The following is a 24,215-nucleotide window of genomic DNA, read 5'->3' as shown; positions in this document are numbered from 1 at the left end:
TTTCTATTGCACGCTCTACCTGGATATTCCCATTCTCTTAAATACCTTCACAGGGCCTTTCAGACAAATATGTTCTAAAGGCTTTTTTAGTCTAGGGACCAACCATGTGAGAAAAGTTGTCTCTTGTAATTCCAGCCTGCAACCATTTGGGTCATCACTATCCATTTGAGTTTTCCAAGTTGTTTAGGTTCTAGCCATGGCAGGATACAGAATAATTATCCTTGTCAAGCTCTTCCCAAATTAACTATTCTTTACTTAAAAAATTTTGTTATATCCATGGTTTGATCTCAGGGCTTTGTACTTGCTTAGTTTGCTTGGTTGGCTGACACTCTATCACTTGAGACACACCTCAACTTTGTTTTTTGCTGCTTATTTTGATGACAGAGTTGAGGACTTTTCTGTCCAGGCTGGCTTTGAACCTCAGTCCTTTGAGTCTCAGCCTTTGGAGTGACTAGGATTATAGGTGTAACCCACTGTTACCCATCTCCCAATTGTATCTTTTTAAGCAAAATAAATTAGTGTTGTTATACATCAATAAATTTGGGGTGATTTGTTATGCAGAAATAGATCACCAAAATACAGCAAATAAATATATTTCCCCAGGGCTTATGATGTAAGATAGGAATACAGCTAGTTCTCTTTCACACAGTGTCTCAATACTTGAAAATTCCTTAAGAACAAATATTACATATATCAAAGAATTAGGGTGTAGCCCAGTGGTATATATATTCCCAGCATGAACTGGACTAAAATAAAAGGAGAGAATATTTCCTTGTTCATATTTTGTTCTAGTACCAAATATAATGATTAATGCAAAGAATTAAAATGCTTATTGAATTGGAGTATATATATAAATATATATTCACTATAAAGTATGACATCTTTTCTATACTGATTTTCTCAAGCAGTGCTTGCCTTTGCTGTATTCACGTACTCTTGTTTATCACCTTAAAGTTTTATTGCTTTCTTTGAACAAGTATCTTTGGTTGTAAGTTAATACATTTTTGTGACTACTGTAAAAAAAAGACTGTTTATGCTATATTTTTGCTGGACCAAAATAGGACTGGAAATATAACAAAGTTTATCATACGCTGTGAAATTTTGCTTCAGTTTAAATTTTAAAAACTCTATTTACATGGTATCTGTTATCAAAAGGTACTATTCAGGTTTGGTGCTGGTGGCTCACTCCTGTAATCCTAGCTACTTTGGAGGCTGAGTTCTGGAGGACTGAGGTTTGAAGCCAGCCTATGCAGAAAAGTCCAGGAGATGTTGTTGTAATGTTGTTTTTGGTGGTGGTGGTGGTGTTGGTTTTTGCATTTTCCCCTCTCTTCCTGTTGGGGGAGTTTAAAAGGGGATGCCAAAAAGGAGGGAGGAAAGGTGAATAAATGTGATCAGCCAGTATGTATACACCATGTGGATGACCTATGTAATTTGTGGACTAGGACAGCTGGGGAAAACTGGGGGAAAGTAAAGGAAGGAGTGACATTGTTCAGAAAAAGAATGTATTCATTCCCTGACATGAAATAGTACATCCTCTGTATGACACCCTAATAGTAACAACAACAATATTTTTTAAGTCCATAAGTCCAAAATAACCAGCAAAAAAACAAAACTGGGCTGGAGATGTAACTCAAGTGGTAGAGTACCAGCTGAGCAATGAAGGTAAGTAAGTGTGAGGCTCTGAATTCAAACTCCTGAACCAGAAAAGAATCAAAATCATGTAATCAGATGTTCATAGTAACACTTTTCATAATATTTCAAACTGGAAAAATCTGAAACAGCCATATTGGATAAATGAATAAAGAAAATATAATATTTCCATACAGTGAAATACTATTTGGCAATGAAAAGGAATGTAGTTCTAATACATGCTTTAACAGGAGTAAAGCTCAAAAAATTATACTAAATGAAGGAAGCCTGACAAAGACATTGCATTTTATACCACTCCATTTACATTTATTTACATTACATTACTCCATTTATATCCACTCCATCTACATTATCTGGAAAAGGAAAAGGTTATAGAAATAGAAAATAAATCAGCCTGGGGCTACAGGGGGAGGAGCTGAACTATAAATAGGTATTAGATTATGTTTGGAGGTAAAGGGAATGTTCTAAAACTGGACTGCAATGAAAGCTATACAACTTTACACATTTACTGAAGATCACAGAATCTAAGTCCAGAAACTATGAAAGTACTAGAAGAAAACAGGGGTAATGCTTCCTAGCATGGTAATGGACACATTTCCCCGCCTTTGGACAACACCTCAAAAGTATAGGAAATGAAGGTGAATAGACAAATGGTATAATATCAAACCCAAAACGTTTTACATAGCAAAGCAAACAACACAGAGCAGAGAAAACCTAAAGAATGGGAGAGCATTTTTGCAACTATACCTCTGACAAGATATTAGCCAGAATATGTCAAGAACTCAGTAGCAAAATAGCCAAAATTTAATATATATATATATATAAAGAACTCAGTAGCAAAATAATAAACATTTAAAATAAGGAGCAGGCTGGACACTAGTGCCTCATGCCTGGTCCTAGTTATTCAAAAAGTTGAGGTATGAGGATAGCAGTTCAAATCCAGCCTGGGCAGAAACTTGCATTATATTCTTACCCCCAATTAACCACCAAAATGTATGAAAGTGGAGATGTGGCTCAAGTAGTAGAATGCCAGTCTTGAGAGGATAGTACCCAGTCCCTGAGTTCAACCACTAGTATCTGTGCACACCTGCATGTGTGTACATGTGCGTGCGCATGTGCACACACACACACACACACACAAAACAAGGCAGAAAAGTGCATGATACTCCTATCTCCAAGTAACTGGCAGAAACCTGTAAGTGGAGATGTGGCTCAAGTGGCAGAACTCCAGTCTTAAGCGAAAAAATAAAAAAAAGAGTAAGAGGTCCTGAATTAACCAAAGGAGAGTGTGAGCCCATGAGTTCACAAAACAAAACAAAATAAGCAACAGATACATTTGTATTAGACATACAAATAGCCAACAGCTGTATGAAAAAAATGTTCAACACCACTGATCATCAGAGAACTACAAATCCAAGTCAGGGAGATATCACCTTACTTCATTAAGAATGACAAATATGGGCTGGGAAGATGGCTCAGTAGTAGAGTGCTTGCCTTACATGCATGAGGCCCTGAGTTCGATTCCTCAGCACCACATAAGCAGAAAAAGCCGGAAGTGGCACTGTGGCTCAAGTGATAGAGTGCTAGTCTTGAGCTGAAGAGCTGAGGGACAGTGCCCAGGCCCAGAGTTCCAACCCCACGACACACACACACACACACACACACACACAAGACAAATTTAAAAAAAAAAATTGAAAAAAGCCAGGAGCTGGTGGTTCACACCTGTAATCTTAGCTACTCAGGAGACTGAGATCTGAGGATTGTGGTTCAAAGCCTGCCTGGGCAAGAAAGTTCATGAAACTCTTATCTCCAATTAACCACCTAAAAACCAGAAGTGGTGCTGTGGCTTAAGTGGTAGAGTGCTTGCTTTGAGCTGAAGAGCTCAGGGACAGTGCCCAGGCCCAGAGTTCAAGCCCCACGACTGACAAAAAAAAAGAGAATTAGTGTTGGTGAGCACTAGAGAATATACTTTAGTATAGCCATTATGGAAAACAGTGTGGATTCCCTCAAAATTGTACCAACTAACTGGGTATGTTAATATTAAGCCAGCCTGCAAACAAAAACAAAAACAAAAAACACCCACATATGGATGCCATGATTACTGCAACAGTATTTGCAACAGCCAAGAAATGAAAATAACCCAAGTTATTGAATGTATGGAGAAAATGTGATAGCTATACATGATGAAATCCTGTCATTGTGACAATTTAGATGGACCCTATATAATTATGTTAAGAGAAATAAACCAGGCATAGAAAGACAAGTATTAAATGATCTCACTCATACATGGACTATGTATGAGTTATTATTATAAAAGTTGAATGGCCCTTTTGGCTCTCTGAATGGCACCATGACAGTTGGCAAGAATACATGCCTTATGAAAGGTGGCAAAAAGGGAGACAAGAAGAAAGTGGTTGATCCATTCTCTAAGAAAGATTAATATATTACTCATGTAACTGTCACCCCTTTTACAATATATATATATATATATATATGTATATATATATATATATATATATATTTAAAAGCCAGTAGCCAGTGGCTCATGACTGTAATTCTTGCTACTCAGGAGGCTGAGATTTGAGGATTGCGGTTCGAAGCCAGCCCAGGCAGGAAAGCCTGTGAGACTCTTATCTCCAATAAACCACTAGAAAACTGGAAGTGGCGCTGTGGCTCAAGCGGTAGAGCGCTCGCCTCGAGCTGAGCTGAAGAACTGAGGGACAGTGCCCTGGCCCAGAGTTCAGGCCCCATGACCGACAAAAGGAGAGAGAGAGAGAGAGAGAGAGAGAGAGAGAGAGAGAGAGAAATGATGTGAAAGCACTGTCCATGTTCAATATAAAAAATACTGGGAAAACACTAATCACCAGGACTCAAGGAACCAAAATTGCATCTGATAGCCTCAAGGGTCAGGTGTTTGATATGAGCCTTGACAATCCACAGAGTGATGAAGTTGCGTTTAGAAAATTCAAGGCAAGGAGTGCCTGACCTACTTCCATGGCATGGATCTCCCCCAAGACAAAATGTGCTCCATGGGCAAAAAGTGGCAGACCATGACTAAAGCTCATGTTGACATCAAGACTGCGATGGTTATTTGTTTGCTTCATCTATTCTGTGTTGGTTTTGCTAAAAATACAAACAAAAACCAATACAACAATCAGATGTGCAAGACCTCCTATGCTCAGGATCAACAGGTCACCAAATCTGGAAGAAGATGATGGAAATTATGACCTGAGAAGTGCAGACAAATGATTTGAAAGAAATTGTTAATAAATTGATTCCCGACACCACTGGGAAAGACCTAGAAAAAGTTTGCCAGTCTCTTTATCCTTTTCATGAATTTTTTTTGGGGGGGGGTATGGTCGTGGGGCCTGAACTCTGGGCCTGGGCGCTGTCCCCCAGCTCTTCAGCTCAAGGCTAGTGCTCTGCCACTTGAGCCACAGCGCCACTTCTGGCTTTTTACTTTTTGCTTATGTGGTGCTGAGGAATCGAACCCAGGGCCTCAGGCATACAAGGCGAGCGCTCTACCTTCCCAGCCACCTTCCCAGCCCCTTTTCATGAAATTTTTGCTAGAAAAGCAAAAGTGCTGAAGAAGCCCACATTTGAACTGGGAAAATTCCTGGAGCTTCGTGGTGAAGGTGATAGTTGTGGAAAAGCTGCTGGGGACAGGACCAGTGCAGGAGTCGAATGAGTTAATAGATACGAACCAACAGACCAAGAATCTGTTTATAAATCAGATTTTGAGATCTCTCTTTTTTTTTTTTTTGGTCGGCCATGGGGCTTGAACTCTGGGCCTGGGCGCTGTCCCTCAGCTCTTCAGCTCAAGGCGAGCACTCTACCACTTGAGCTACTGGGTGCTGTCCCTCAGCTCTTCAGCTCAAGGTGAGCACTCTACCGCTTGAGCTACAGTGCCACTATAAATCAGATTTTGAATAGTGACAATAAAAGGCCTATTTGTGATGTTTTGCATCTCAAAAAAAAAGTTGAAGGTAGAATGGTGGTTACCAGGGGCTGGGGAAAATAAGAGGGAGGAAAAGGATCAATGGGTACTAAGTGATAGATGCAAGCAGTTTTGGTGGACTATCACACTGAAGAAAGTCTACAGATAATGAGATTATATTATATATGTGTTTTTTTAAGAAGATAAAAGGATTTTGAATATTTGTATCATAAACAAATGATCAGTGCTTGAGAAGATAAACAGATCAATACTTGCTCCCAACACTTCCATTGGAATATCTATTATTAATAGATAATGGTATCCCATTAATAGTGTAATTTTAATGTAGCAATGAAAATTATTGAAATATATATTTGCAATGGGCAACATGTATTGTATATAAATTATATCTCAACAAAACTGTCTCCTGGAGACAAAATAGATAGCTAATTATGGCAAGTTTGAATCAAGAAAAGATGCTGATGTAATCAGTGCTAAGGAGCCTGGCACAAATGTCTGTTTATTCAGAATGATAGCTTTTTTTTTTTTTTTTTAAGACAGGGAAGCAATTGTCCCTAGAGAAATCTATTCAGGAAATTCTAAGCAATCTTGTCAAACAGGAATGTTGGACTATATGTCTTACTGATGCCAACTGTTGGTTTGGAAGCAATGCGGGCCATTAACTCCATCCATTCAATGAAAGTCATAGAACGCTTACTTATTTGCCAAGATTATTTGTCAGACTGGAGGGGAGATAATAAAAAAGAAAAAGCACAGGCTGGCCTTTGCCCTGCCGGCATTTTGAAATGCGTTGGTCCTTTTAGGAATTTTGGACCTTCTTTCTTTCTAGTTCTTATCCTAACTCTAGGACTTAAGAGCCAAGATTCTCTGTTCTACTTCCATACCTTCCTATTCCTTTTTTCTAAACAATATTTCAAGCATATACAGAGGTACAGAACAAACATATAATAAATATCTGTGTGTCAGTTAAAGTTTCTATTTTTTTTTCTAAAAATCTTAATCATCTTAAGGAAAAAAAGTAACAGGAAGCTTCTCCTCCTTTCCTGTGCCAGTCTTTGGAACTTGTGTGCTGTTCCTAAGCTCTTAAATTTTTTTTATTGTTATTATAATGGTGTTGTACAGAGGGGCTACAGTTATATAGGCCAGGTAATGAGTACACTTCTTTATGGACAGTGTCACCTCTGTTGTGCCCAGGTCGCAGGACCCCCACCAAGAAGACTACTGAGTCAGACTTTACAGCTGTTTTAAGGTTTTAGGCTCAGGCCTCATCCTACACTCCAACACAGCAGAGCCTAGGAGGAGAGCCCTGAGCTAAAGATTTGCAGGGTTTATAAAGGCACACAACCAACCAGGTGTTTGGATTACCACCACGTCTTGCTCTGCTAGAAACAAGCAACAAGTGGTTGCTGCCTCAAAACTTTAACCCTTCATTCCCCCCCTTGACTTATGGTGCTGAGACACAATCTTGTGGCTCCGGCTCAAAACTAAACCCCAATAGTTCTTGATCTTGAACGGGTATAGTCCCTCTCTGACCTTAGCCATACTATTAAACAATACCAATAACAATCAGTTCATTTTTCTTTTCTTGAGGCGTATGCGGAGTGGTTGGGTAGGATGCTTGGAGACTTCCCATGTTTCCCCACAGTTGTCCAGGGCAAAGGGGTCAGCCTGTCTGGCGTGGGAGCAGTGGATCCAAGCAGCAGTGCCGTCCACCTTAAGGGCAGTAGATGTAGCCCGTAGCACCATGTAAGGTCCCTTCCACCGTGGTTCCAGAGATCTCAAGTTGTGCCTTCGAACAAACACCCAGTCCTTGTTTAAACGAATGGGGGGTAGGAATAGAAGCAGAATCATATAATTGAGGCCACATACTCTTATGCACCAGCTGTAAATAGTCAAGCTTACACAGAAATTCAGTATCATCCCAATCAGCAAGCAATTCAGTCTGAAGGCTAGGGATAATGGGTGGAGGGTGTACATTATTTCAAAAGGAGTAAAGCTAAGCTGATAGGATGAATTTCTTACTCTAAACAGGGCAAAAGGAAGGAGCGATACCCAGTCTGCGCCAGTCTCCAAAGCCAATTTAGTTAAGGTCTCTTTTAGAGTCCAATTCATTCTTTCTACCCACCCTGAACTCTGGGGTCTATAAGCACAGTGCAATTTCCAATCCGTCCCCAGTGCCGCGGCTATTCCCTGACTTATATTTGAGATGAAGGCTGGTCCATTGTCTGACCTGATGGTGGATGGGAAGCCATACCTGGGTAGGATTTCTTCCAGGATCTTCTTAGCCATGATGTTTGCAGTCTCATGCTTTGTTGAGTAGGCTTCAACCCATCCTGAAAAGGTGTCTACAAAAACTAGCAAATATTTATATCCAAATTTTCCAGTTTTAATTTCTTTTTTTGGGGGGGGGTCTGGTCATGGGGTCTGAACTCTGGGCCTGGGCACTGCCCCTCAGCTCTTCAGCTCAAGGCTAGCGCTCTACCACTTGAGCTACAGTGCCACTTCTGGCTTTTTTCTCTTTGCTTATGTGGTGCTGAGGAATCGAACCCAGGGCCTCAGGCATGCAAGGCAAGCGCTCTACCACTGAGCCACCTTCCCAGCCCCATCCAGTTTTAATTTCTGTGAAGTCTACTTCCCAGTACACAGCTGGCCTATCTCCATGGAGGCGAGCTCCTTTTGTAATCAGTTGATTGGGGGCATTGGTGAGTTGATTTCCTTGCCTAATTTTTACTTCTGAGTGTTGGAGCAAGTCCTGAATTCTTCGGGTTCCCATGTGAGAGACCCGATGGATTCTCTTAAGAATCCCCTTGCCCAATCTTTGTGGCAAGGTAAGTTTCCTCTCATCAGTTTTCCACCAGTCTTTGTTTCCTTCTCTGTCCTGGGGTTTATAGGCCATGGGAATTTTCTTTATCCCCTCCAAGTCTTCTTGGGAGTACTGAGGCTCAGGAGGCAAAGCTCATTGCCCTGGGTCTACTAGAGTCAGTACTTCCGCTCTGGGCTGGAGGGCTGCCTCCTTAGCTGCCTGATCAGCCAAGTTATTTCCTTTGGTTATAGAATCAGTTCCCTTTTGATGGCCAGGGCAGTGCATAATGGCAATATTTGCTGGTCTGGATGAGGCTTAAAAATTTCTTGTTTGTCTTTAATAGTCTTTCCCTCAGCTGTCAGCAGCCCCCTCTCTTGGTAAATGGCTCCATGGACATGCACAGTGGCAAAAACATACCGACTGTCCGTGTAAATGTTTAATCTCTTCCCTTTTCCCATTTGTATGGCTTTTGTTAGTGCCACTAGTTCTGATCTTTCTGCAGACATTCCCTGGGGGAGTGCTTCTGCCCACACTATCTCAGTGTCTGTGGTGACTGCTGTGCCCGTGTATCTTTTTCCATCTCAAATGAAACTGCTGCCATCTGTGAACCAGGTATGCTCAGCAGGCGATAGTGGTGAGTCCAACAAGTCTGGCCTCTTTTCCTTGGCTGGTCTCTCTTTTCATGCTCAATTTCACATTCTCTGTCCTTCCTTTTCTGTCTTTGCTCCTCTGACTCTCTCTTATTGTAAACCTTTTCCGCTGCGGCTACTAGATCCCTAATAGACTTTTCACCAAGTCTGTCTAGAGCCTGCAACTTTCACTTTATGTCTGGTGCACCTTGATTTATATAGGCAAACATAATCATCTGAGCTGACTCCTGGGTCTCAAGATCATACGGGGTATATTGACTAAAAGCTTCCATGAGCCGCTCAAGATACGCTGCCGGACTTTCACTTCCTCCCTGTCTAACCATGTTGGTAGGATCTCAGGAAAATAGGCAGCGATCAGGGCAGGATCCATGATGGGCGCTACTGTGGGGCCAGGGATATGTTTCCGGGCTGCCTTTCGGATAGGGTCTCTCTCTTTGGTGGTAAAAAGTACCTGCAAAAGCTGACTGCAATCATCCCAAGAGGGCTGATGAATAAAGAGAATAGTTTTAAGCAAACAAATTAAATCCTGGGGTTTCTCAGAAAAGGGGGCATTTTGGGTGCGCCAATTGTATAGATCACTGGTAGAAAATAGCCAATATTGGAGTTGCTGTTGACCATCCGCATCCACAGGACCTACGGCGCGTAAGGGAAAAACAGCTGCATTAGAAGGGGGGGTTGATCCCACGGCGTCGTTGAGTGACTGGCCCCTCAGAAACTTTAAGGGCAGGTGCCGAGGGTTTGATAGCTCCCTCCTCCTCTTGATCATTCTCAGGTTCTGCAAAAGGAACCTGGGAAGGGGAGTATGGGGGAGGAAACATTTCGTCTTCCAAGTTATTTCCCTGAAAAACCGGGGGGTACCTTTTCTTTTCCTCTCTCAGTTTCTTTTAAGTCTAGGGGGCTAGATGGAGTGGTGCCCATGGTTTCCAGTCCTGTCAGTCGTACAGTCCAAAAACCAATAAACAGTACAAACAAAACACATGCAGGCCTGACAGTTACGAAAAAAAGCTTATGAAGTGGGGATCTCCTGAATTGGTCCACTGACTCCTGTCATGGTGGGGTTCCACACTCACGCCCCACAGCAGAAGGAGTGGACCCACAGTGGGCAAGTTGGGCCTCGGTCAGTTCCGGCCCAACACCAAACCGACCCCTGCCCCACAATTCACACGGTGGGGTTCCAAGGACTCCCGCCCCACAAGAGGATCTGGGACATCTCCCAGTACCTCCAGGGTTGTCGTGCAAGTGCGTCCACTTCGACAACCCTTTACGAATCAGAGTGGCCGTCCTCACAAAGGAAAATGAAAGTAAAACAGACAAACAACAGGATAAGACAAATTAACAAAGACAGGGCTGTTTTACCTTTGGAGTCTGAGGTCTCGGGGGTCTTTGGGGGGATCCCGGACGAGCCCCCACTAATATGTTGTGCCCAGGTTGCAGGAACCCCACCACGAAGACCAGCTGTTTTAAGGTATTATTTAAACAGGCTGCAGCTCAGGCCTCATCCTACACTCTGACACAGCAGAGCCTAGGAGGAGAGCCCCGAGCTAAACATTTGCAGGGTTTATAAAGGCACACAACCAACCAGGTGTTTGGATTACCACCATGTGTTGCTCTGCTAGAAACAAGCAACAAGTGGTTGCTGCCTCAAAACTTTAACCCTTCAACCCCCTCTACACATTTTTTTTGCTCAAGGCTAATGCTCTTCCACTTGAGCCACAGCATTTCTGGCTTTTTGGTGGTTAATTGGAGATAAGAGTCTCATGGAGGGACTGGAAAGGTGGCTCAGTGGTAGAGCACTTGCCTTGCATGCCTGAGGCCCTGGGTTTGATTCCTCAGCACCACATAACCAGAAAAAAAAAGCTGGAAGTGGTGCTGTGGCTCAAGTGGTAGAGTGCTAGCCTTGAGCTGAAGAGCTGAGGGTCAGTGCCCAAGCCCAGAGTTCAGGCCCCACAACCGGACCTAAAAAAAAAAAAAGAGTCTCATGGACTGTCCTATCTGGGCTATCTTCAATCTGGAGTCCTCATATCTCAGCCTCCTGAATAGCTAGTATTATAAATTATTATCACCAGTCTTTTTTGGTGCCTTGCACTGGCACTTGAACTTAGGCTTGAGTGCTTTCCCTAAGCTTTTCTGCTCAAGGCTAGTGCTCTACCATTTGAGGCACAGCACTGCTTTCAACTTTTTGGTGGTTAATTGGAGATGAGTCTCACAGACTTTTCTTCTTGGGCTGGCTTTGAACTACAGTGCTGAGATCTCAGCCTCCTGAGTAGCTAGGATTACAGGTGCCTAGAAGCTACTGCTACTGGTGTCAGGCAGCCTGGGCAGCCCAGATTTTTGCTACTAATTTATAGACAGAATTTTACTGATTTCTTTCTCTGCCTGTTCATTTTTGATAAACAGAAAACCTACCATTTTTGTATATTGATTTATATCCTTCTACATTTCTGAAAGTGTTTCTAGGTTTTGTTTTGTTTTCTTTTTGTTGTTGTTGTTGTTGGTTGTGGGGCTTGAACTCTGGGCCTAGGCACTGTCCCACAGCTCTTCAGCTCAAGGCTAGCACTCTGCCACTTGAGCCACAGAGCCACTTCCGGTTTTGTGAGTGGTTTATTGGAGATAAGAGTCTCACGGACTTTCCTGCCCCGGCTGGCTTTAAACCGAGATCCTCAGATCTCAGCCTCCTGAGTAGCTAGGATTACAGGTGTGAGCCACCAGCACCAGGCTTCTAGGTGTGGTTTTTTTTTTGGGGGGGGGGTCTGGTAGTGGGGCCTGAACTCTGGGCCTGGGCACTGTCCCTCAGCTCTTCAGCTCAAGGCTAGCACTCTACCACTTGAGCCACAGCACCACTTCTGGCTTTTTTCTTATGTGGTGCTGAGGAATCGAACCCAGGGCCTCAAGCATGCAAGGCAAGCGCTCTACAAACTGAGCCACCTTCCCAGCCCCATGGTTTTTTGTTTTTTTTTTAAATGAACTCTTTCAAGCCTTTTGTGGATAGGATCACATCATCTGCAAAGAGGAATGATTTTACTTTTTCTTTCCCTGCCTAAATCCTTTTTTTTTGGTCGTTTATGGGGCTTGAACTCTGGGCCTGGGCACTGTCCCTGCGCTCTTCAGCTCAAGGTGAGCACTTTACCACTTGAGCCACAGCTCCACCTCTGGTTTGCTAGTGGTTTAGTGGAGATAAGAGTCTCAGGGAGTTTCCTGCCCAGGCTGGCTATGAACTGTTATTCTCAGATCTCAGCCTCCTGAGTAGCTAGGATTACAGATGTGAGCCACTTCGGCCGAGCCCGGCTCTGCCTAAATCCTTTTTATCTCTTTCTCCTGCCTCCTAGTTATGGATAACAAATTCCAGTACTACATATATTGGATAAGAGTGGAGAGAGCAAATGTCCTTGTCTCATTTCTAACTTTGGAGAAAGTGATTTGCTTTTTCCCATTTATTATGATATTGGCTATAGATTTATCATAAATGTTCTCTGTTACATTGAGATGTGTTTCTTCTATTCAGAGTTTTTAATCATAAAAGGATGTTGACGTTTGCCAAAGTCCTTTTCTGCATTAACTGAAATGATCATGTGATTTTTTGTCTCTGATTCTGTTTACATGATCTATGAAATTTATTAAAGTACACATGTTGAGACATCCTTGCATCCAGATAATCAGACCAACCTGATCATGATCTTGTTAATGTGTTGTTGCATTCAATTTAAGAATTTTGTTGAGAATTTTTGCATCTATGTTCAATAATCAAAGAAGTTGCCTTGTAATTCTTTTGTTGTTGCTGTATCTTTGTTCAGTTTTAGAATGAGTGTAACACTGCTTTGTAAAATGAATTTGGAAGCATTTTTTCCCTTTCTGTATCATGGGGAAAAGTCTGAGGAATATGATTCTTAGCGAGGTGTCTGGCTCCAGTTTCTTTAAATATAATTTTTCACTTGGGCATTGGTAGCTCAAGTCTTTAATCCTGGCTACTCAGGAGGCTAAGTTCTGAGGACTGCGGTTCAAAGCCGGCCTGACAGGAGTCATTGAGACTTGTATCTCCAATTAATCTCCAAAAACTTGGAAGTGGAGGTATGACTCAGTGGTAGAGTGCTAACCCGAGCAAAAAAAAATGTCAGAGAGAGCACCAGACCCTAAGTTCAAGCCCTAGGACTGGCACAACAAATGAACAAAAAAAACCCAAAAACTAAACTAAACAATTTCACCCATTGCTTTTCAGTGCATTTTCTCATTATCCTCTGATTTCATTGGTATTTGTTGTGAGATCCTCTTTTTTCATTTCTAACTTTATTAATTTGGGACTTCTCCCTTTCTTTGGAATCACATTGGCTAGGGGTTGTCTATATTATTTCTTTCCCAAGGAACCAACTTTTTGTTTCATTGATTTGGGGGAGGGGGACAGGGGTCAGTTGTGGAGCTTGAACTCAGGGTTTGGGAACTCTTCCTGAACCTCTTTGCACTTAAGGCTAGTGCTCTACCACTTGAGCCACAGTGCCACTTCTGTTATTTGGGTGGTTAATTGGAGTCTCACAGGGACTTTTCTTCCCAGGTTGGCTTCAAATGGAGATCCTCAGATATCAGCCTCATGAATAACTAGGATTACAGGCATGAGCCACTAACACCTGGCTCATTGATTCTTTGTGTAGTATTTTTAGTCTCATGTGATTAATTTCTGTCCTGATCTTAATTATTTCTTTCTATCTGATAACTTTCACTGGACTTGTTGTGTTTCTAGGAACTTCAGATGCATCAATAAGCTATTTATTTGAGACCTCTCTCTTTTTGAATGTAGGTGTTCATTGCTATAGATTTTCTCTTAGCGCTGCCTTTTCTGTATCCTAAATGTTCTGGTTGGTTATGCTTCCATATTTGTTAAATTCTGGGAACTTGTAAATTTTTTTGGGGGGGGGTCGGTTATAGGGCTTGGGCGCTATCCCTCAGTTCTTCAGCTCAAGGCTAGCGCTCTACTGCTTAAGCCACAGCGCCACTTCCTGTTTTCTAGTGCTTTATTAGAGATAAGAGTCTCACGGACTTTTCCTGCCCAGGCTGGCTTTGAACGGTGATCCTCAGATCTCAGCCTCCTGAGTAGCTAGGATTACAGGCATGAGCCACCGGCACCTGGCTGGAACTTGTAAATTCTTGTCTTCTTATTTCTGTTCACTTGATACTATATTATTGTTCAGTCTTGAGATTTTTCTGAAGTTTCTTTTGCAGTTGAATTATAATTCCTTTGTGATCTGATTGAATACAGGAAATTATTTCTTGTATTTTTTATTCCCTAAAGTATATTTTGGAGAAAGTTGCATAGACTGCTGAGAAGAAATGTATATTGTTCAGATACTGGATGAAAAGCTCTGTAGATGTCTATCAATTTTTTCTGTAGTGTCATTTAGTTCTGAGGTTAATTTGCTGATTTTTGGGGGGTCTGAATGAGCTATCTATTGAAGTATTTCATTATTTGCTGTTGTTCTTGTTATTGTGTATGTGTGTGTATGCATGTGCATGCACATGTGTGCACCTGTGCTGGTCCTGGGGCTTGAATTCAAGCTAAGCATTGACTTTAAGCTCTTTTTCTCAAGGCTGGCACTCTACCACAACTCCACTACTGGCTTTTTGGTGATTAATTGGAGGTAAGAGTCTCATGGACTTTCTTGCCTAGGTTGGCAGATCTCAGCTTCCTGGATATCTAGGAGGTACAGCCAGCCAGTCATTTCCAAAATTTTAATTTTAATTTTTTCAGAATTTCTATATTTTTAATTAAATTCCTCTTTCATATCCTATGTTAACTTTCTTATTTTGTTCATCTGTTGAGGCTCTCTCTCTCTCATGTATGTGGTGTGTGTGTTTGTGTGTGTGTGTGTGTGTGTACTAAGGATTGAACTCAGGGCCAAGGACCTATCCCTTGGCTTTTGGCTCAAGGCTGATGCTCTACCACTTCAACCACAGATTTCCTTTTGAGATTTTTGGCGGTCAGTTCAAGATAAGAATTTTATGATCTCAGCCTCCTGAATATCTAGGATTACAGATATTAGCTATGGGTGCCTGGTCATTTCCTTTTAGTCAGACTTCCAAGCAAAAACCCCCTAAATCCTGGCTCTGTGTAGTTTTCCTCATTTAAACAAAATCATGCTAACCTTGCCCCCCATGGAGTGTGCAAGATCTCTTATTTATCTTTGTATGAGTTTATTCCTCCTGAAGCTGAGTCACACACCCTTTGATATCCTGTAGTTTAAATATTGACATATAAAGTTAGCTACTATCTAATGTTGGGAATTGTTAGAAGGGTAAATATAGTTCTATCAAAATAATGAAGAAATATTCCTAAATGTTCGAGTCCTCATTTTTGCAACTAGCCATAGGGTCGCAGACAGTTTCTATAACTCCTTGAATCCATTGACCATTACATCTCCTGTTTTCCCTCAGTAAGTAGCTCAGCTGGTTATGGCTCCTGGTCTGATCAGATGACTCAGACTTGAATTCTTGAAGAGTCTGGTCTATTAGCAGTTGTGGCTGGACTGGGTTTGTTTTTTTACTAACATTAATCACAGGACATGGGAACACATACAATATGCTAGCAATGTGCTAGTAATCATGTCTTCTGACTAAGCCACAGAATGACTAAGAAACTATTTAAGTAATTTTAGATCTGTTTCCACTCTTCTTAAATATTCAAGGTGCTTATTGTCAATGTCATGTTTCTAATCATTAAACCTAGTTCTGAAGCTTTTAAGCTCCCATTTCTAAGAACACCAATACCAAGGGTACCTTGTCATTATTGTAATTGAATACCTGATCTAATCATATTTCTTTTTTGTGCTGTTCCTGGTGTTTGAACTCAGGGCCTGGGCACTCACTGTCCCTGAGCTTTTTTTGCCCAAGGTTAGTCTTGTACCACAGCTTTAGTGCCTCAGCTCCATTTCTGGCTTTTTTGTGGTTAATTAAAGATCAGAGACTCAAAGAGTTTCCTGCATGGGTTGGCATTAAACTACAATCATCAGATTTTAGCCTCCTGAGTAGCTAGGATTATAGATGCTTCCCTCCTTCAGCCTCCTGAGTTCTGGGATCACCACCACACTATTATACCTAATCATCACCATCACACACACCACACACATTTCTCTTTTTTCTTTATTTTTCTTTTCTTTTCTTTTTTGTGAGTGCCAGTACTAGGCCTTGAACTCAGGGTCTCCACCTCGTGTTCAGCCTCTTTGATCATGGCTGGTTTTCTGTCACTTCAGCCACACCTCCAGTGCAACATTTTTACTGGTTAACTGAGTTTCACAAACTTTTCTGCTTCAAACCAATCAGCCTCCTAAGTAGCTAGGATTATCATGAGCCACAGGCTCATGATAATCTTTATTTATTTATTTTCTGGGGTTTAAACTCAGGGCTATGAGTTTGTGCCATTTGATCTAGACCTGTAAGCCTGGTTTTTGACTGGTTATTTATTTATTTATTTATTTTTGGAGATGGAGTCTCAGGACTTTTCTTCCCAGGACTGGCTTTGGACCACTAGTCTCTATATCTCAGCTTCCAAAGTATCTAGGATTGCAGACATGAGTCAGGTCAAAATCTGCTTCGTGAATGTTTTCAGGATTGTCATGATTTATGCTTTTTACATCCTGAAGTTGAACTTGACCTGCCTTTGGATTTCACTTCATCACTTAAAAAAATTCACTTTTTTGGGGGGAGGGCAGAAGGGGTCTGGTCATGGGGCCTGAGCTCTGGGCCTGGCCACTGTCCCTGAGCTCTTCAGATCAAGGTTAGCACTTTACCACTTGAGCCACAGTGCCACTTGCGGCTTTTTTTCTTTTTGCTTATGTGGTGCTGAGGAATCGAACCCAGGGCCTCATGCATGCAAGGCAAGCACTCTACCACTGAGCCACCTTCCCAGCCCCTCACTTTTATTTTTAACTCTTGCCTTTCCCATTGCATTACTCATTAAATGGTTCATTTTAAAGTGCTTTGTATGTGTCCAGTTAGTATATTAGTGTTCACAACCCCAAAGCATGTTGCATTGATAATTTGTTTTCTGAAAAAGTACTGAAGATTCTTACTTAAAATTCATTAGAAAGTCTCAACCTTTTTTCCCAACAGTAGACAATATTATACTAAGCTTTAACTTTAGCTTTCAACATTGTCTCCCACTATAATAGTCTAAATTGATCATCACACACCAGAAATAAAAATATCAAATCCTACCCAATTCATAAATTTCACAATTTTTCTCTATCCTCACTCATTTCATTGAAACAGAAGATAGGCAGATAATGCATAATTTTTACTAAATATCCTTAAGATGAACTCATGTTTTATCTTTCTATTCCAGTATATTCAATTTGATTTGTGTGTGTGCGCATATGTGAGAGGGAGAGAGAGAGTGAAAGAGAATGAGAGAGTGAGCAAGCGAGCAAGAGAGAGAGAGAGAGAGCGAGAGCATGTGTGACAGGGCTTGAACTCAGGGCCTAAGTCTTGTCCCTGAGTTTCTTTTCTCAAGGCTAGTGTTCTAGCACTTGAGTCTTGTCTTCACTTCCAGTGTTTTGGTGATTAATTGGAGATTTGGTGGGATAGAGTCTCACCAACTTTCCTGCTTGGGCTGGCTTCATACCAGGACCCTCAGATCTCAGTTTCCTGAGTAGCTAGGATTACAAACAAGAGTCACCAGTGCTTGGCTTCAATTTCATTTTTTCAAAATATAGAGAGCCCTAATTTAATTCCATAACCCACTAGTAGATTGTGGCCTGCATTTTGAAAAATATCTTCCCCAGGCTGGATTATATTTACAATATTAAATTCTTTCCTCTGTTAATGTTTAAATTCACTCATTTCTGTATATCTATGTCCTCGTTTTTATTCCCCTCTTTGTGCTCCCTGGTTTTCTCTGCTCCTTATAGAGTGGTCTTTATATTCTGCCTTCAAAGAAAAAAAAAGTCATTTTGATGAGGCAATAGCTTAGTGTTCTAGTTTTGATTTCTTCTTCAGTCTTCCTCTTATACCACATTCCAGGGACAAGTTTCACCATCATTCTTTTTTTTTTGGTCAGTCGTAGGGCTTGGGCGCTGTCCCTGTGCTCTTCAGCTCAAGGTGAGCGCTCTACCGCTTGAGCCACAGCACCACTTCTGGTTTTCTAGTGGTTTATTGGAGATAAGAGTCTCACGGACTTTCCTGATCTGGCTGGCTTTGAACCACAATCCTCAGATCTCAGCCTCCTGAGTAGCTAGGATTACAGGCGTGAGCCACGGGCACCCGGCTTCACCATCATTCTTATCTTTAGATTGTAACTTTGAATCTCTATAAGTTCCTTTTCCATTTGTAACTCGTAAAAATCTTGACTTTTTAAAACACTTAACCATGTGAAAAAGAGTATAGTTGGAATGGTGGACAGTTACAGTTTTGAATATTCTGCCCAAATTCGATGGCATTATTCAACAACCATTGTGTTATGGTTCCTGTGGGCCAGTATGGTTCCTTTGGGTAAGAGACTGATGGAGCAGGAAGATGAATCATTGGAGTTTCTTGTCAGTCCCATGTCTGACCCTGGATGCTGTGCTTAGAAGGATCTATTATCTGGAGTGCTATAATGGGCTTTTCAAATGGCCGTTGGTCCTGTAACAGGTTAATGACTGGGCTCTGCTTTTTTTTTATTTAACAAAATATTGATTGAGCCTTTAGCTTATGTGATACACACAGTTAAGCACTGAAGACAAAATGATAGGAGAGCTATAGTTTCCTTCCTTCCTCCCTTTCTTGTTGTTTTTTTTTTTTTTTCCTTTTTGTGCCCATCCTGGCAATTGAACTCAGGGCCTGGGTGCTGTGCTTGAACATTTTTGCTCAAGGCTATGGCTCTAACACTTTGAACCACAGCACGACTTTCAGCTGTTTTTGGTAGTTTAGTGGAGATAAAAGTCTCACAGACTGTCTTGCCCAGGTTGGCTTTGAACTGCAATTCTCAGAACTCAACCTCCTGCATTGGTAGGATTACAGGCATGAGCCACCAGTGCCTGGCTCAGTCAAATCTTTCTAATCTATGCTCTCAGTCTTTTCATTTCTCTTGAACCGTTTTGTGGCATTTTTGGCTTTGTTCTGAATTTTTTGTTGTTTTAATAAGTTTTTTATTATAAAAATACTGTACAGAGGGGTTACAGTTACATGAACACGGTAATGAGTACATTTCCTATCAAGCATTGTTACCTCCTCCTGTTCTGAATTTGTCTATGCAAATGCCTTGAAATTTGGGTTTCTGCTTTGATATTCCCTTTCTCTTCCTCTTGCTTCCTTTTTTTTTTTTTTGTCAGTCACGGGGCTTGTACTCAGGGCCTGGGCACTGTCCCTGAGGTTTTGTGCTCTAAGCTAGAGCTCTACTACTTTGAGCCATAGTGCCATTTGTGGTTTTCTGGTGGTTAATTGGAGATAAGAGTGTCAGGCTTTTTGGCCTGGGATGACTTTGAACTAAGATCCTCAGATCTTAGCCTCCTGAGTAGCTAGGATTACAGACATGAGCCACTGATACCCAGCTTGGCTTATTCTTCTTAATTGTTTGTTTAGCCATTTCTGTTCAAACATTTTTGTTGTTGTTTTTCTTTTTTTGTGGGATTTTTAAAATATATTTTATTGTGAAAATACTGTACAGAGGGGTTACAATTACGTGGGTAAGATAATGAGCACATTTCTTATCAAGCATTGTAGCCTCCTGCTTTGTTTCCCCTTCCTGTCCCTTCGTATCTTACCCCCTCCATCCCCCCACCAAAGTTGTAAAGTTCGTTTTCAACATAACAACTTGTACATCTCATTGTTGCAATGGGTCCTCCTGTATTCCTGTTTTAACAATTTGTTTTTTCCCTTCCCCTCTACTTGCTTTTCTTGAGCATCACCATTCACTAGTGGAGCTTTGCTTGATGAGTTACATATCTTTTTGTCCTCTTTTTCCTCTTGGGGATGGTGGTCCTACCTCACACACAATTGTACAACTAGTATAGTGCCTGCAACATGGTGGTGCTATATACAACATGCTACCTTTAGTTTCCATTAAAAACTCATGGGAAATTAATAATAAAGTCAACACTTCTGAAACAGCACAAAAGTATTCATAAGAAAGTGTGTACGTAGGTGCTTTAGGAATAGAGACAGCAATTAACCTGGTCTGGCATTTGGAAGAGTTTCCTGTGGCATCTCACCTTAGGTGTTTAGCGAGGAAGGATTACAGAGCTACTAGGGGGAATTTTAAATTGAAGAAGAGAGAGACCAAAACATATTCCAGACTATGAGACCATTTTTCATTTGGAGGAGTGGGGAAAAATTGTGGATTTCCTAATCTATAATTAATAATTTATGAAAAAAAATACAAAATCATCCAGATGGTAGAGATTCAGAAGAATGATTATATATGCTATGAATTAGCAGTTGTCTAAGGGAAGGTTGGTATGAGATATGGTTTGAAAAAGATCCAGAAACTTTACTGTAATAGAAATGACTAGCCTGACACTGATGGCTCATGCCTGTAATCCTAGCTACTCAGAGGCTGAGATCTCATGATTGGTTTGAATTCAGCCTAGGCAGGAAAGTCCATGAGACTCTTATCTCCAATTAACCACCAGAAAACTGGAAGTGGTACTGTAACTCAAAGTAGTAGAACACTAATCTTGAGTAAAAAGAGCCTAAGGACAGGGCCCATGCCCTGAGTTCAAGTCCTATGACTGACCAGAAAAAAAAAAAAAAAAGCTGAATCTTGAATAGCAGTAAGTAGGATTTCCATAGGTGGAGTAGAGAAGCAAAAGGAATTCCAGGAATTTCCTTACAAGGCCTCAGAGGTATGACAGAAATGGGGAATGGCACCAGTGGCCCCTACCTGTAATCTAGCTACTCAGGAGGCTAAGATCTGAGGATCATGGTTCAAAGCCATCCTGGGCAGGAAAATGTGAGACTCTTATCTTCAATTGAACACACACAAAAAGCCAGAAGTGGAGCTGTGGCCCAAACGGTAGAGCACTAGCCTTGAACCAAGCTCAGGAACAACCCCCAGGACACATACACACACATACACAGGCACACGCATGCACACAACCTACACACACAAAGCAAGTAAACAGCAGAGCAAATAGTTTTATATAGCTTTGATATATGGTAGAAGATGAACACGGAGAAGTTGGAAGATGCTGAATTTTAAAGCACCGAAATGCTCTACTACTGAGATTATACTGAAGGCAAAATGGAGCTATTGGATTTGCAAAGGCAAATTTGCTTCTCTAAATGCATTGATAAATTGTCTTCCATAATCATGACTTTGTTATTCACTTGGAAAGTGGTTAATGTGGTCGTATTCTGTCCAGAATCTTCAGTGGTATTGGTGCCTCTGACATAGAGCTGCCCTCTTGCCCTCACATTCTCTTACAGATTTTAGTACTTACTGATTGCATGATTAGATCTAGATAGTCATGGTGCTTTTGATCTTACTGGGATACTGTTACTTTCCAATGTCACCCTTTTGCTTTGTTGATGGACCCACATAGGAAGTTCCCAGTACTGAGTTTACTCAAGATAAAAGGGAAAATCTTACCGTTGTAGACTAAATAACATATTAATTTTGTACCTTGCCCTGCATGACTTTGAGACATCATAATTTCTCTGAAATTCAGTTTATTCAGTAATAATGCTCACCACGTACAATTGTTGTAGGGAGTCAGGCACCGCTGGCTCATATCTGTAATCCTAGCTACTTAGGAGGCTGATAGCTGAGGATCACATTTTGAAGCCAGCCCAGGCAGGAAAATCTGTGAGACTCATCTCCAATTAAGCACCAAAACAAGTTGGAAATGGAGCTGTGGCTCAAGTAGTAGAACTCTAGCCTTGAGCAAAAAACTCTGGGATGGTGCCCAGGTCCTGAGTTCAAGTCTCTGGACTTGCACACACACACACACACACACACACACACACACACACACACACATTAGAGGAAATGTTCATCAAGTATCAAAACCACAGCAGATGTTCAGTAATAGTAACTTCTACGGATTTTGCCAGGGCCCTGCCCCATCCCTCAGCACTCACTGTTCCCACATACCCAACTCCTCTCACTGAAGCACCTGTGACTCTGCCTAAGGGCCTAAACCCAGCCATTGGGGGGGGTGGGTGGGCGGCTGGAAATGCAAAGAAGGTAATGGCCTAGGAGCAGTTCTTTCAACCAATGATAAATAGGTACTTCATCCTCTCAGTGACACAAGCCTGAGGCTCATTCCACACATTTTTCTCACAGGGCCCCAGTACATTATGACTCAGTCTTCTGTGGTGGCCCTCTCATTAAAGCATCCCACACAGGTTTGTTGCCTTTCCCATCCTCATTCCCCAACTCCCCTATTAGTGATCACTTCCTAGACTCCTTGTACTCAACCTTTTTTTTTTTGGTCCGGTCGTGGGGCCTGAACTCTGGGCCAGGGTGCTGTCCCTCAGCTCTTCAGCACAAGGCTAGCGCTCTACCACTTGAGCCACAGTGCCACTTGCGGCTTTTTTTCTTTTTGCTTATGTGGTGCTGAGGAATCGAACCCAGGGCCTCAGGCATGCAAGGCAAGCGCTCTACCACTGAGCCACCTTCCCAGCCCCTCAACCTTTTCTTATAACAGTCTGCTTAGCAGGAACTAAACTGAAGGCAGTAGCAATCACTCCTTCCCGCAGTAGATATTCTGTAGATATTATCACTGCTCCCTGCTCCTAGAATTTCTGGATTCTTCCATTTGAATTAGATTATTAAAAAAAATTAGGACTAGGAATATGGCTTAGTGGTAGAGTGCTTGCCTAGCATGCATGAAGTCCTGGATTCAGTTCCTCAGAACCACATAAACAGAAAAAGCCAGAAATGGCACTGTGGCACAAGTGATAGAGTGCTAGCCTTGAGCAAAAGGAGCTCAGGAACAGGGCCCAGGTCCTGAATTCAAGCCTCAGGACTGGCAAAAAAAAAAAAAAATGGAGTTGGGCACTGGTGGCTCATACCTGGAATTCTAGCTACTTAGAAGCTGAGATCTGAGGATTGAGTTCAAAGCAAGCTTAGGCAGACAAATCCAGAGAGACTCTTATCTTCAATTAGCCAGAAACATGCAGGAACTGGAGGAGTTGCTAAAGTGGTAAAGTGCTATCCATGCACAAAAAAGCTAAGGGAGAGCTAGAGGCCTTGAGTTCAGGCCCTAGTTCAGGCACACACACACACACACACACACATACACACACACACACGAAAAATTCTCTCCTATGATCCTACTATTTTTGTTTCCTCCTACTTCTTTCTAATCTTTATGACTATCTAATCTCAGTATAACCATAGGTAAAATCAGGATTTTCATGATTCATTTTTCCATCCAGCTCCTTACTATATTCACTATATAGTCACTATATATTCCCTAGTCCTTCAAATTACCATATTAGGGCTGAGCATCATGGTGTATATCTGTACTCATATCACTTGAGAGGCTGAGGCAGGGGGATACAGAACAAGATCATGTTTCAAACCCAGACATACATGTACACATATATGCATATGCAATTCAATGGCTGCACTATTACTTCTGTTAGAAAGCACTATAATGATTAATTTTATTTGTCAATTTGATGAAGCCACAGGATGCCCAGATATATGGCTATGCATCATTCTTGGTGTTCCTGAATAAGATTAACAGTAGAATGAGGAGATCAGAATTGTCCTCTCTAATGTAGATAGGTGCCATCCAATCCACTGAAGACCTAAATAGAAGAAAAAGGGTGATGGTGCCCTGAATAAGATAGAATTCCTCTGCCTGTACTTCCTTCAAATAGGTAAACTGGCTTTTTGCTGCCCTCAGGCTGGAACTGACATATCAGTCCTGGGTTTTGAGTTGTAGGCTTTCAGGCTCCAACTGCACTGTCAGCTCTCCTGGGGCTCAGCTTACTCATCACTCTGCAGATCTTCGGCTGGCCAACCTCTATAACCACATAAGCTTATTCCCTTTAATAAATCTCTTCATACGTACATGTACACACACATACATTCTGTTTCTCGGGACAACTTTAACTGATATAGATATATAGGTTGTCTAGGATTGTGGATAAATATTTTTCCTTCCTTCCTTCCTTCCTTCCTTCCTTCCTCTCTCTCTCTTTCTTTTGTTCTTTGTTTCATTCGTGCGTTCTATCTTTTGTT

General features: G+C 41.6%; 1 protein-coding gene across 1 annotated transcript in view; it reads left to right on the top strand.

Moving 5' to 3' along the window:
- The first annotated feature begins 4,000 nt into the window (after positions 1–4,000).
- LOC105999681 overlaps positions 4,001–24,215 on the top strand; it is a 46,020-nt gene continuing 25,805 nt past the window's right edge. Inside the window, 5 exon segments of the mRNA XM_013034765.1 lie at positions 4,001–4,102; positions 4,453–4,615; positions 4,618–4,842; positions 4,845–5,003; positions 5,226–5,371. Of these exon segments, the coding sequence (XP_012890219.1) occupies positions 4,001–4,102; positions 4,453–4,615; positions 4,618–4,842; positions 4,845–5,003; positions 5,226–5,371 (795 nt within the window).

This window comes from Dipodomys ordii, unplaced genomic scaffold (assembly GCF_000151885.1).
Source record: "Dipodomys ordii isolate 6190 unplaced genomic scaffold, Dord_2.0 Scaffold196, whole genome shotgun sequence".
NCBI lineage: Eukaryota > Metazoa > Chordata > Mammalia > Rodentia > Heteromyidae > Dipodomys > Dipodomys ordii.
The sequence above is the reverse complement of the archived record's forward strand: the minus strand, read 5'-3'. Positions and strand labels throughout refer to the sequence as shown.